Source organism: Zygotorulaspora mrakii, chromosome 3, assembly GCF_013402915.1.
Source record: "Zygotorulaspora mrakii chromosome 3, complete sequence".
NCBI lineage: Eukaryota > Fungi > Ascomycota > Saccharomycetes > Saccharomycetales > Saccharomycetaceae > Zygotorulaspora > Zygotorulaspora mrakii.
The window spans coordinates 76,583-91,016 of record NC_050721.1 but is presented as its reverse complement, the minus strand read 5'-3'; the positions used below and the strand labels follow the sequence as shown (position 1 = coordinate 91,016).

The 14,434-nt window shown below is 41.4% G+C and overlaps 4 protein-coding genes and 1 pseudogene across 5 annotated transcripts; 2 read left to right on the top strand and 3 right to left on the bottom strand.

Annotated features, from left to right (window-relative positions):
• Positions 1-618: 618 nt before the first annotated feature.
• HG535_0C00340 lies at positions 619-1,827 on the bottom strand (annotated as a pseudogene). Its single transcript has one exon. A coding segment is annotated over exon 1 (1,209 nt).
• Positions 1,828-4,394: 2,567 nt separating this feature from the next.
• On the top strand, positions 4,395-6,533 carry HG535_0C00330 (uncharacterized protein; the record flags this gene model as incomplete). The annotated part of the gene is made up of 1 exon (XM_037287518.1): positions 4,395-6,533. The coding sequence occupies one exon, from the start codon at positions 4,395-4,397 to the stop codon at positions 6,531-6,533; it is 2,139 nt and encodes a 712-aa protein (XP_037143413.1).
• A 419-nt stretch (positions 6,534-6,952) lies between these two features.
• HG535_0C00320 (gamma-glutamyltransferase family protein) lies at positions 6,953-8,734 on the bottom strand (the record flags this gene model as incomplete). The annotated part of the gene is made up of 1 exon (XM_037287517.1): positions 6,953-8,734. The coding sequence occupies one exon, from the start codon at positions 8,732-8,734 to the stop codon at positions 6,953-6,955; it is 1,782 nt and encodes a 593-aa protein (XP_037143412.1).
• Positions 8,735-10,630: 1,896 nt separating this feature from the next.
• HG535_0C00310 (uncharacterized protein) lies at positions 10,631-12,130 on the top strand (the record flags this gene model as incomplete). Its single annotated transcript, XM_037287516.1, has 1 exon — positions 10,631-12,130. One exon carries the CDS (start codon positions 10,631-10,633, stop codon positions 12,128-12,130), a length of 1,500 nt encoding a protein of 499 aa, XP_037143411.1.
• A 968-nt stretch (positions 12,131-13,098) lies between these two features.
• On the bottom strand, positions 13,099-14,052 carry HG535_0C00300 (aquaporin family protein; the record flags this gene model as incomplete). The annotated part of the gene is made up of 1 exon (XM_037287515.1): positions 13,099-14,052. The coding sequence occupies one exon, from the start codon at positions 14,050-14,052 to the stop codon at positions 13,099-13,101; it is 954 nt and encodes a 317-aa protein (XP_037143410.1).
• Between the last annotated feature and the right edge of the window lie 382 nt (positions 14,053-14,434).

The window sequence follows — 14,434 nt, the reverse complement described above, 5'->3', positions numbered from 1 at the left end:
TCAAATCTATAATTGTTAAATCAACATAAGTAAAAAATATTTATTCGAGTATATATCAATCGATGATACCCTTGATGCCAGTCCAAGGTTTTATTCTGGTAAAACAAAAGAATTAAAATCTTTGTGTGATGTGTGATAGAAGGATACGCCTTCTAGCCAGAAGAGCAGTCATCTGCACTCTACGTTGTTGATCAGCCCAATTATGCGCTTGAAGCAGAACAATCATGAAAAAAGCCTCGATAATCATTGTAGGTGTGTTACAAATCAATTGACCAGTGGTACTCCAACGCATAGCGGACGCAATAATGATTAAACCGACAATAATAGCAACTGAAACAACAACACTCCACTGACTAGAGCAAGTACGGTTAATGAACGAGGATATTTTAAATTCCAACGTTTTCTCACGTTCCACGGGAATGGTTCCATCGCAGAATGCAGGACATTCGATACCTAACAAATCGAATAACTCCAGATCTTCTTTAGCAACGATTTCATAGTTAGTTTCCTCGTGATCTACTATACGATAATAAACCTGTCTAATTGCGAATCCATCCAAGAACCCAATCAGACCTGTATATGTACCAATGATTAACCACCAATTATCATCATAATCCATTAAATGGCCAATACCCCCCAGGCACCAATGGCAACACATGCGATAACAACACCAATACCCGTACCAATAACATCTGCGTAAAAATCGATCAGCTTTTCTAAAATACTTCTTCTTTGAGCAGGAATAGTAACAACTGGATTTTCAAGCTTAAATTCTTTGCAGCTATCCCTCAAGGTGTACTCTATTTTTTCATCAGTTTCAAAGATATCCACGATAAATTTAGCTGAATATTTATCATGTCTTGCCCTAATATTTTGCAAAAAGATTGTGCAGACCAAAAGAACAACCGCTGTGGCACTGTTGATATATAATTGCCATGTTGAACTAAATTTCATTAAACGTGGATTACTTCCTGTAGTTTCTCCAGTATATGGAGGATCATTACCTGCGTTTGATGGTTTAACACCACAAACAATCCAGACTATAATACCGAGCCAAAAAATAATCATGGATGGCAAGGAACCGATAATCTTGCTAGCAGTAGATGAAACTTTATCATACCAAATCTCAACCGGTAAATTACCTTCAAAATCGATTTTTTCAATTTCCTCATTAGTTATCTCCTTCGATTTATATTCGATAATATTTTTTGTGTTTCTCTGAGCCAGTTTACGAGCAATTAAATCCTTATATGTCAAAATACGAGATCTTAAAACACCGCAAATAACGACTTGTTCGTGTGTCCCAATGAGCTGTTGTCTCATCAGTAGAGTATCCCAGATATAACTTTGAATCGATTGTCCATCCTGCATAACCACTTGCCAGTTATCTGGTGCACGGTAAACAATACCAATAACAACCCAGATGATAAGAATGATCCACATTAAGAAAAATATCGCTTGAGAGCCCGCAATTGCAACCAGTTTATCTAACGCGATATCAGTCTTTCCCTTGTGAAGCCCCGTGAAACCATGGCTGGTGTCGATATCACCATTTTTCTCCACGGTCAAGGTTCCTAATTCCTCATCGCTTGAGTCGACACTCTGTGACATAACAGATACATTTTCTTCCAAAGATTGTTTCGAAAAGTCCCCAGTAACATTTTTTACTGTGTGGTCCTCTTTACCAGGTTCGTGGATACTATCACTTGTATCATCCAAGTGGACGTTACTACCGGGAACAAAAGAACTGTAATTCAAAAGCGGCGCTCTTTGATGAATGGCCGGTCTTGATCCTGGTCTTCCAAAAAAATTAGCAATTTTATCCATCGTAATAAAATACAATTCTTCTAATTTACCTCACTGTAGGAAACTAAAGCATTGTTCATTACGGGTAAAGTGAAAACAATACTAGAGAAATCATCAGTGATAAAACCTGGATGGAGCTTTATATGGATCAATCATCGCATATGTGAAGAGCCATCATTGATTTGCACTTCGATATTGCACCCATTTATTTAATTCTATTCCCAGTTATATTCCAATGCAGCTTAATAGTACCATTTGTGTCCTTGATTGTACGATGAGCTTCGACCATAGACAAGGCTTTTTTTTTTTGCAGCCTAGAGCACATTGCTTGAGCACATTGCTGCAACATCTCCAGCTCAGACGCGCTCAATAATAATAGCGAAATTGGCACTCCAAGGAGTCTCATGCGCTCGCAGGGGCTTCCTCTAGCGATTGCCAGGAGAGATCGAAGCGCGACTAGAGCTGTTGCCTGAGCAACGTTTCTTATTTCTTTGTTTCCACACGGCAATGGAACATGTGATGACATTCCATCCGGACGCTGGAACTCTCTCTCGTTCCACATCGTTTACGAAAAAAATTTTATATCACCGCCAGGGTTGTTTTCACTACAGCCAGGACGCAACACCTCGCAAAAACAACTAAAATGAAGAGGAGCCAGAGGCAACAACCACTTCTACATACAACCACTTTTACGAGGGCCAAAAATAGATTCTTCAGCGATGGATCCTCCCTCACTCAAGCGAGCTCACAACAGCCTTCAACTTCATGATGTTTAACACTCACCACGGCACCACCACGTAGTTCCGAAAGGTTAAACAGTGGGACTGTTACGGTCACAGTTGCGACCGCCCAGCGACCTCCCAGCGACCTCCGTGATACTGGATCTTCGACCTTTTGTATCCACACGGAGGTCAAAAATCATAATTTCTGAAATATGAGTGCTTACCCCGCCTTTTTCAAATCCACAACGGGACAAATGGACCTGAAGCCACAACTCTTCATTTTCTCTTAATTCGGAGATAGATTAATCTGGACTCCAAAAGAGGAGATTAGGTACCATCGACCCAAAAAGGAAATGGCTGGTCGCTCGCCAGAACTTCTTGGAATGGCTGGTAAGTCCGGTTTCATGAACACAACACGCGAAGGTGGGGCTGCGCTGCAGATTCGGGCTCACGACATCTCAAGATCTAATCTCCGAGTGACTTTTCCAGCTCACTTTGGCGATCCCACTGTCCCGATGTCACTGTGACGAGTTACGACTCTTGAACAACAGTCAATACAGTTGTTTGTTTGCACTGCCCGAAGGGCTCACGGTGGATCCAAAACTGACCATTTCTCGGTGTCTTTGCCCTGCCAAGACCATGAGGCTACTTGTCTTGCCAAAATCTTTCGACATTGCCGTGTACCCCTTCCAGGAAGCCAAATCATAAACTCAGACATTTTGATATTTCTATTTTTAGTCTCACCATATTTTTATTTACATTTTATTTTTCGGGTGTGCCTCCTCTCTTTACTCAATACGGCAATAGTCCTCCCACATACACATGGTCATGTGGGGCTATACGCTAAGCTGCATCTCCAACATGCACGCCTCAACTTTAACTCTATTTCATGTATTTGTGCGTCACCTCAGGAAAACGCCGCAGCACTACTTGCAGAACACTAATAAGGCAATCTAAGTTCTCTGTAAGAGTCTTCAACAAGAAAGTCCTATATGAGCTACTTTACGCGTCATTTATGTCATTTTTTGATTTCTGTTGAGAAAACAGAGACACAGAGTTGCCTTAGGGTGCACGTGTTTCCTTTTTAGGTTAATAAATCTAATTTGCACGCAGACTACAGCTGATAGGCACTTTACTGAGAGCAAGTTGTCCTCTTTAGGAAGCTTCACTACGGGAGCCCGGCGGACAGGTAACGGGAAGGTAACAAGATGGCTTTTTTCTTTCTCGCGGGATCCTTAAAGATCCGATGGCAAGGGAGATTTGCCATCTTCTTTTCTACGGTACTTATTCAGGAGTAGGGAAACTCGCAACAAATTGCCGCATGTTGCATCATTCCTTTGCACATATTTCTGCAGATTTAAGTGTTTTGGGCAAATCTTAAAATGCTAATTTGTTTGCCTGAAAGGTGCTTAAAGGGGCAACAGGCACCTGGGTTTGTCCACCTTCATTCATTCTTTCCTGGAAAAAAGTCGTTATTAGGTAATTGTTGAAAAATAAACAACAGCAATTGCCAATTAAGAGAATGCTGAAATGGGATTAGCCAAATGCATTCACTACGTGTGAGTTTGATCAAGATATGTCCTAACTACTTGCTCCTGGTAAGAACCGTATCAAAGAGCAGAATGTGTCACCCATGCATTCATTAGGGACATTTAGTTCTGCAAATTAATATAAATATCACTTGTAAATTCAGCCTTCTGGTTTTTGGTTCTACGCAAATGTGGGAACTCATCTCAGACATTTCCCAGTACTCTACAGCCAATCGCTCAGAATCCTCTACTTTTCGTTAACTCGGTTTCAAATTCACTACATTTTTATATTGTATTGAAGCCCAATCAAGGATCTAGTGTGGCAATTGAAACAAACATGAAACTATTCAGTCGCTATATCACCCTGCCTTCCGCTTTGGCCCTGGGTCTGTTTTCTCAGACAGTTGTTGGACAGTTCTTGAACTCTACAACTTCGGGTTCCACTATATCTAGTTCAAGCTCCGCTACTCCTTCGTCATCTGTCACGGGCACGACAACCATCGGCCCCACAACAATTGCAGGTGCTGTCACAGTTACTGGTGCAGCTGTTTTTACCGGAGATGTTGACATTGTTCCTGGTGCCACTTTAACTCTAGTCGACGGTTCCTCTTACACTTTCGAAGGAGCTTTGAACATTCAAGGTGGTCTCGTTATCAGTAAGACGGTCCCCACCTACCCAGGCACAACGGTTAACGCTGTAGGAAGCTCTGTCGACGTCAGTGGTTCGCTCGCTATCGAAGATGGCGGTGCCAATTCTCCATCGAATATTAACTTCACTCCCGGCGAGTTTTCCAACTCCGGTAGCTCGACTTTCAATTTATCTCCAGGCGGTACTTTCTCGTACACACCATACGTTAACACTGGTACGTTCTCATTCAGCAGTGCAACTATTGCTGGTGCAGGTGGCCCAGGCTTGAGACGTAGAGATGGTGCTTCCACGAATAATGGTAATATTATTCTAACAGGTGGTAGTACTTACACGGTTGCAAGTGGCGTTACTGGTTCAGGTACCTTTACGCTCAATGGAGGTACTCTATATGTCGAGGACGTTGGTGGATTCACTGGTCAGTCCATTAATTTCGCTGGCGAAGGTCTCTTCTTGTTAGCTGCTGATTCGACTGCTGCTCCTATCCCCGTTACCGGATACACCGGACAGAATCAAATCGCCTTGACCGCTTCACCTTCTCTGTCATACAGTGCTAATACCTTGGTTGCCGCTACTGGTTCTGCTTCTTTATCATTTTCAATTGGTACTGGCTTTGATCCTTCAACATTCAATGTCGTTACTGGCACTTACGCAGGTTCATCCATTTACTATTTGAATTACGGTTCAGCTCCACCACCAACCAGTTCCGCACCTTCGAGCTCTCCATCGTCTACCCCATCGTCTACGACGTCAGGATCAGCCACAACCACTCCACCTCCTGTTTATACCACGACGGTCACGTCAGGTACTGTCACAAGCACAGTTGTCATTTCATGCTCCACGACTACCGACTCTAGTGGGCATACTTATACTGTCACAAGCACGTTGCCAGTAACCGAAACTCCTACTTCTGTGTACACTACAACTGTTATTTCTGGTACTGTAACAAGCACAGTGGTTGTTTCATGCGTTACTGCTACCGATGCCAGTGGTAAAACCTATACAATCACTAGCACACTACCAGCTACGAAAACACCCGCTCCTGTTTATACTACAACAATCACTTCAGGCACTGTAACAAGCACTGTCGTTGTTTCATGCGCTACTGCTACCGATGCCAGTGGTAAAACTTACACAATTACTAGCACATGGCCAGCAACGAAAACTCCAGCTCCTGTTTATACTACAACAATCAGCTCTGGTCCAGTTGTCAGTACTGTTGTAATCTCATGCTCTACGGCAACTGATTCTCACGGTAGTGTCTACACTGTCACAAGCACTCTTCCAGTTACTCATGGTACACCCGCACCATCGCCATCGACTGTTACCGTTACTCACTGTGATGACTCTGGTTGCCATGAAAGTGTAATGACAACGCAAGCGCCACCAGCCACTGCTGAAGTATCAAGTCCTGTCGGCACTACTATTGCCACAACCGCCACTGCTGCTCCAGGTACCGCCGCTCCTGGTACTGCTGCTCCAGGTACGGCTGCTCCAGGTACTGCTGCTCCTGGTACTGCTGCTCCAGGTACGGCTGCTCCAGGTACGGCTGCTCCAGGTACTGCTGCTCCAGGTACTGCTGCTCCAGGTACGGCTGCTCCAGGTACGGCTGCTCCAGGTACTGCTGCTCCTGGTACTGCCGCTCCAACTGGCACTGCTGCTCCAGCAGGTACTGCCACTGGCATGGCAGTTATCAGTAGTGCTGCTTCATCCATTGCAACCGCATCGAGCAGTATCTACATTCAATCGGAAGGTGCCGCCGCTGCTGCTGGTTTCAGCAAGGGCTTCACTGCCTTGGTTGGTCTATTCTTGGTCGCTTTCTTGAATTAGGAAAGTTAAGAAAATCATCACTTCTTTAATACCTCATGATTTTTCGTTCGTCTACTTCCAACATGATAAAGTTTAAATCATTTATGTAAGTAAAAAAAAATTTAGTAAGTTCTATAACGTCAATTGAAGCTAGTACTACCAATTCTTATCCCTTATGTTTTTATCAGATGGGTGGTTTCTTTGCACTGACTGCTGTCACAAAAAAGTGATAAGGTTGATGGCGACTTCTGATGAACATATATATCACTATCACTGGCTCTAATGAAAGATGTTAAACCACTGTACGTAGGGGCAACGTTAATACCTCTTTACCAAGATTTCATCTTAACATAAAAGAGTTGGGGCGAAGGGGGCAAGACTGAAACATGCTTGATGTTTTGTAAAATACAAACAAGTTACCGATAAGTGGTGCCTGAAATTTATAATGGCACTGCAGCACCGTCACCTCTCATATCGCTACCAGCACTGTAAACCAAATGACCTTTTGTTTCAGGACCTGATTCTCTGCGAATTATTTGCCCACGACCAAACAGTGTCCGCTTTTCATTTGCGAAAACTTTCGCTTGGTGCCCCAAATTCCTCAATTCTTCCACAACAGCGCTTGAGATACCGTCTTCGATACCAATGCATGTAGCATCTCTACTTGCAGGACCATCTGATCCAAAACCTGAATCTGTACCTTTGGGATCAGGATAGAGGCAAATTCTTGGGGCATCTAAAGCCTGCTGTGGATCCATTCCAAAAAGTAGCATATTCAAATACACCTGAACATGTGCTTGTGGTTGGTTAAATCCACCCATAATGCCATAGCTGGCGTATAATTCCTCTTGTCCATCATTCCTTGGTGTGGTTATCATTCCAGGAATGATGGTGTGATAAGACCTTTTATTCCCCTCTAGACAGTTCTTACTCGTTGGATTCAAATTGAAATTTCCTCCTCTATTCTGAAGTGCAAACCCTCTGTCTGGAATGATTACACCACTTCCAAAATTTTCATATACTGAGTTGATAAAAGAGCAAGCATCACCGTTAGAGTCAGATGCAGTGAAATAAACCGTGTCAGATTTGAACATTGGATTCGGTATTCCATGTTTCACATCTGTATTGCGCATCACATTCGATTTCTTGAAAAGGCTACTCCTACTCTTTAAGTAATCTTCACTCAATAAATTTTCAATGGACTTCATTTGATCCAAATTATGGTTTTTGGCGAAGAACTCATAATCATTCACGTATTCGTCGGAATCCTTGAAACTCAATTTTAAGCATTCAGATAACAAATGAATATACTCTGACGAGTTGTGCTTCATATTTTTAAGGTCAATTGCACCTGATTTATCCAATTCATTTATCAATCCAAGAGTTAATAATGCAATTACTCCAGATCCATTTGGAGGTATTTCCCAAAGTTTATGACCAAGAATTGATAAAGATATTGGTTCTACAAAAGTAGAAGTATGATTCTTAAGGTCTTCCCTAGTGATAAGAGATCCTCGCTTTGATAGCTCCAAAACAATGGAATCAGCAATCTCCCCTTCATAGAATCCTTTTTTGCCCTTCTCGCTTATGATTCTCATGGTTGCAGCAAGGCGTTCGTTTCGCATATATTGCCCTTTAATTGGGGCTTCAAATCTATCATTCGGTAGGAAAATGGATAAATCCTTCTCCGAGTTTTGCGCTGCCTTCAGCTTAATTTCAGCCTCCTTCCAGAGAAGTGCACTGACTTCTGACACGACAAAACCATTCTCAGCTAGATCAATTGCTGGTGCAAGTATGTCTGACAGCGTAACATTACCACTCCCCCAAGCTGCAATGGCGTCACACCATCCTGCAATGGCACCGGGAATCTGTATCTTGAAGATTGAATCATCTTTAAATCTTAAACTAGGCAGAATATGATCAGGGTGATTTTTTTTCAGGTAGTCAATACTTAGTCTAGAGGCTGATCTTCCAGTGCCATTTATTCCATATACCTTTTTATCTGACTCTTTGTACAATAAAGAGTAACAGTCGCCCCCAATCCCAGTGGAGGATGGTTCAACAACGCAAAGACAGGCCGATACAGCTACGCACGCATCAACACAATTACCACCTTGTGATAATATCTTGATACCAGCAGCAGTGGCGAGAGGCTGTGTTGAAGACACCATACCCTTCACGGAATATACTGTGGATCTCCTGGAACTGTTAAAGCCTTCCATCTTAGAAAAGTGTACTTTCCTACTTAAAATTCAATTGATGTTCGTGAGTTTACCAAATTTCTTTCAGGGTAGAAATAGCATTTCAGCTTATATTCCTCAGCGTGAGATATTGTATCTGATGCTAAACAATCTGTATTGAAGATGATTCACTCAAACACTGTGATCGATGTGAGAAGCAAATACATCTCCGACGATAAGGAAAGTTCCGAGGATTCTCAAAATCTCCGAATAGCCGAATAAGAATAGCCGAAACATGAATGGGACCGCTGAAGAAATAAGATAAAAGAGTATAGGCACTCAGAGGAGGTAAAAAAAAAACTCCTGCACTTGAGAAGCGCTGGCTGACCTACTGACGTCTATAAAAACAGGTAAGCTGCCCAATATTCTGTACAAGAGATGCTCTATAATCTATGAATGTAAAGCAACCAGAAATGTTTGAATGGTATATTCATGGTTATCTTCCAGATTCTAATTTTTCAGCAGCATGTCTACTTTTATATATGTAAAGACTTCATGCTATCGTTTTGACACCTCAAGCAAGTCTTAAATACGTTAGGTTTGTTTTCCTGCCACGCATCAACCAGCAAAAAGTTGCATTAAAAGATGTGTTTTTCGCTGAAAATAGGAATGCCAATCTGACGGGAACCTGTATGTTCTCCATTCACAAAAGTAAATTGAAAATGCTACAAAGATAACATGAAAAACGAGCAATTGATGCTAGCTATTTTTAAATTCTGAATTGCGTCTAATCGAGATTCCACTCCGTGATCCGTCGTCATGCTTAGCAGTATGAGTGCAACGGTAGTCCTTTCTTAGTATATAGACTTTTGAAATATCTCAACCTATCAAAGGAAACTTTTATCTTAGTACTCTAAAAATGGCCAGGGCTTGATTCCTACATCAGAACAACCTGGCCTAAAAGCAAATTCTGTTGACTTCCCCCTCATCTGCACAAGATGCATTTCTTAAGCTGCCATCACCCTTAATGATAAAAGTTTTGCCCCCTTATTAAAAACTCCCTTTCAGTCAACTAACCACATTTAACACAACTGATTTTCAATATATGATACAGATTTATCCGAGAGCTTTGATGGAGCGATAAGTTTACGAGATGTAGTGCGGTGAGAAAGACTAAGCCCACTTTTTGTGACTATTATGACATCAACTTTGGTGGCTTGCACCTTCCCTTGTCATTTTGCTTCATTTTACAAAATAGGATAGCTAATTTTTAAGTTTAACCAAGTAAATCAATTATGTTTGGATTTGAGATGTATGTCTAGTTTTTGAATTGAATCATAATAGCTCCGTCTTTTTTTATCAATGTAAGTTTGTCATCGTTTGATTAGATTTGATACTGTAGAAACTATAGCAATTCCCGGATCTGCTGAACCCTGCGCGAAAAATGAAGGGTAGACCACGACAGAACTTTCGGTGATCGGTTATTCGGATATTCGGCTTCCAAGCTATAAGTTTTCGGAACCTTTCTTATCTTCGGAAGAAAACTCTGATAACGAAAACACATTAGCCGTTAATCGTAGTAAAAGAGTGATAAGGGTACCTCACGAGCTTGGTTAATTAAGCTAAACGTTAATCATTTTGAGTGCAGAAAGATTAGACAACAGTTGCGATCCTAGTTTTATCGACCCTTCTGCATTGATGGCCAGGGTGCTTCTTAGGTAACAGCTTGATGGATATCTCAATCAATGATCAGCCTTTTCGACAACTCTATCAGGCTTAGAATACGCAACCTTAATTTTTCAATTCAAGTATTTTCCGGCGAGATAATTTCCTAAGAAAGGTATATATACAGGTGAATTTCCAAGACTAGTCTTCAACTTGATTTAACATACTTCATTTAAGCTATGACAAATACGAGATTTCAATCAAAAAATCAAAATGGAAAAAACGAGCGATAAAGTAAAGCCTGTCGTCACCGAAGAATTGATTGATAATTTTAAAATAGGTGATGTGGAAGAAGGAGCTTTGGAGACCGTTTCGAGTCATCAGCAATCTTTAACACCTGAGGAAGTTAAACGTTTGAGATGGAAAATTGATTTTCGCATCATGCCATTTTTTATGATGATTTATTTCTTACAATATCTGGACAAGACCTTACTTAATTATGCAGCTGTAATGGGTATCAGGACACATCTAAGAGGGAACCAGTTCAGCGACCTTGGTACCATTTTCTACGTTGGATATCTTGCAGCTGAACCTTTATCGGGATATTTGATTCAAAAATTGCCAGTTTCTAAATTTCTAGGCTTAAATGTTACGTTATGGGGTATGATCGTGTGCTTTCATGCCGCTTCAACAAATTATGCAGGTCTGATGGTTGTGAGAACTCTTCTTGGTGTGTTTGAAGCGTCAGTCGCTGGTTGCCTTATCATTATTACAGGCATGTGGTGGACGAAGCCAGAGCAATCTAGAAGAACTGGCCTGTGGTACATGCAGATTGGGACAGGTCAGATTCTAGGTGCGCTTCTTTCATTTGGTTTCCAGCATGTTGAGTCTGCTAGAATTGCGAGCTGGCAAATTCTGTTTATATTTATGGGATGCTTAACAGTCATTGTTGGAATCGCTACAATCATATTCGTGCCAGACAGTCCCTTGACTTGCAGATTTTTAAGTGAAGCAGAAAGGTCTGAAGCTTTAGATCACATCAAAGGAAATCAAACGGGTTTGCAAAATAGCACTGTTAAGTTGTATCAAGTCAAGGAGTTATTGATGAAAGACAAGCAGACGTGGATTTTATTCTTTATCACAGTACTCACGATGATTACAAATGGTGCCGTTTCCAATTTTTCAAGCATTATCATTGCAACATTTGGTTTCGACAACAGAAAGGCGACTATCATTCAGATGCCTTCGGGTGCTGTCTCTATCATCGCAACAATAGTTTGTTCCTATCTAGCTGGTTATATTGGTCAACGGAGCTATATTATGGGAGCAGTTTGTGTGCCCTCAATTCTGGGAGCAATTTTATTATTAGCACTAGATAACAATCGCAGAGTTGGCAGGTTATTCGGAGTTTATCTTCTAAATTCTGCTCCCGCCATTCTACCAATGATTTACAATTGGAATGCAGTCAACACATCAGGTCATACAAAAAGGGTTGCAAGAAATGCACTCACGATGGTTGGTTTCTGTATTGGTAATTTAATAGGGCCACAGATGTTTAGAGTCAGAGATGCACCCAATTATACACCTGCTAAGGTGGCATTGATTGTGCAGTTGGGCATTGCAATTATTTTATGTCTTGTCCTACGTTATATTGTCATCAGGGAAAACAAAGCTCGTGATAGCCGTCAAATAGATAACGCAGATGGCTACAGAGATGCTTTGCATTTAGACATAACAGATATTGAGAATGAGAATTACAGATATGAATATTGAAAGTGATAGATTTCTCAGTAAAATGATTTTTAGCTCTGCAATGTTTTTATTTCAGTACTAAATATAAAAGTCTATTTTTTTTTTACCAATCTCCTTATTTCAAGGCAGCCACCGCCGCGTGCAGTACAAGCTAGAAATTCATCTACGAAAGAAGAATTATTTTTTCCAGTGAGTTACACTTGAGGGGAGAAACTCTTTCATGTGAACCACTTTACCTTCTGTTGTCCTTCACTAATCTAATCCTGTAATTCTTCTTGCCAGCATTGATACAGCGATTCGTAGAAGCATGATAACTTGAAAAAAAAAGTACATTAAGAAAAAGGCCTGCCTACTATCATTTTTTAGCCAGTTTGGTTTGCAACTGTCATTCCAACTCATGATAGCACACACGGAGATGAGCTATAGCAAATTCAGTACCACTGTAGTTTGGCTGCTTTGAATATCTCTGTCTCGCAATATTGACATAGGTATGGATGGTGCTGCAAATAAATATCGAATCTAGTGTGCTCTTTTTTCAAGAGTTAATAGCTGTGACAGGAATATGATGTATCTGAAAACGGAAAATAAACGAGGTACTTCGATTTAGCAATTTTTAAAAATTTGGAAACAGTGTGATTGAAGTGCCCACATAACAGCAATATCACTATTTCGTGTCTCTTTCCCTCTTTCTCTCTTCATCCATTTACCGCCAATAATTCTTCCTAAATTGTCATACAAAAAGCATAAAAGATGACCGACATCTTCGGCTTTTATATATAGGCCATATTGATGATGGAGCTAGCCCTGGCTTTACAGAAAAAAACTAGATATTCAACGCCTATTGGATCATCGATTAATTAGAAACTTTTCAGTCTATGAAACAATATATAAATAAGCATATCACTTTTTGTAACAATAGGCTATTAACGCTAAATGAAAGCTGATAATTATAATTAGTTTGGATAAAAAAAAAAAGTCGAGACCAAAGGTTAATCAGTGGATTCTGCCTCTTCCTTTTCAACCCGCTTCTTCTCGCACGCGACAACATCTTGGTAGTTTAACCAATGTAATGCTTGCCAAATGGACCATGCTAAAATCGCACCCAACAGAGGGCCGATCCAATATATCCAGAAGTAGTTTGGGAATTCTCTGGCAGCAACTGCAGCACCTAAAGACCTAGCTGGGTTGACACCAGTGCCGGTGTAAGCTGTCAATGCCAAGTGAGCAATAAATAAAGAAATACCAATTGGAAGGGCTGCCATGAAACTACCGTCGCGTGATTCTATAGCTGTCATCAAAACAGTGAAACAAAGAATTGTAGTTCCGAACATTTCCAAGAACAATCCTCTGCTTCTTGAACATCCCAACCCCAAGGAATTTGCGAACAAAACATCCCCTGGTGTCATTCCACTTGCAGCACCCCCAGCGGCCATTCCAGCCACTATTTGAGCCACCCAATGCACACAACATCTCGTAGGGTTGATAGCCCGTGCTAGAGCTAAACTCAAAGAGACAGCTGGGTTTAATGCACCACCAGAAACACCGGCAAAGCACCAAATAGAAAACATGACAGAAAACCCAAATCCGAGCGCAATCATAATCAACTGCCCTGGATGAGACCCGTCAGGAGTTGCTGTCAACGCAACGTCGTTATTGGCAATCTGTGCAATGACGTACGCACACCATAAAAACATGAACGTGCCGCAAAATTCCCCTAACGCAGCCACTGTGTGACCTCTGAGAGTCTCAGAACCTATCCGAAATCTGGGATAACTAGGTTGGTATGGGAATATACGATACTCCGACTTTTTCGATTCGGTTTTACCAGAGCCTGATTTACCGAATGGCGGTCTCAAAGTATCCCCGTTGGAGAAGTCGGAAGCCCCGTTCTCCCGGATATCACTACCAGTGGTCACTGGTTTCTGATTTTCAATATCTGACATTGGCACAATGAGTTTTACTACGCTAGCCGCACACAAAAGACGAGAAATAAAGCAAGGAAATGAAACAGAACGATTTAGAAACAAGGAATATAAAACCAAGGCTTCACCTTCGATGGCCCTTCCTTATATCCCTGTGCAAGGCAACATAGCATAGATAAAAAAAATTCCAAAAAAAGGACATCCCTACTACCTGAGGTATTCTGGCCGAAGCGGCCCTTACTCGGTCCCTACAGCAACTTCTACGTGCAAACACCTCTCTTCCAGCTACGGCTCCCGTGTTCTGCATGCCCAAACAAAATTTCTCAAATTAAATATATACTGACACCGCTTTTGGAAGTGTGGCTAAACGGCAAGGCGTAACAGAATAAGGAATACGCAGAGA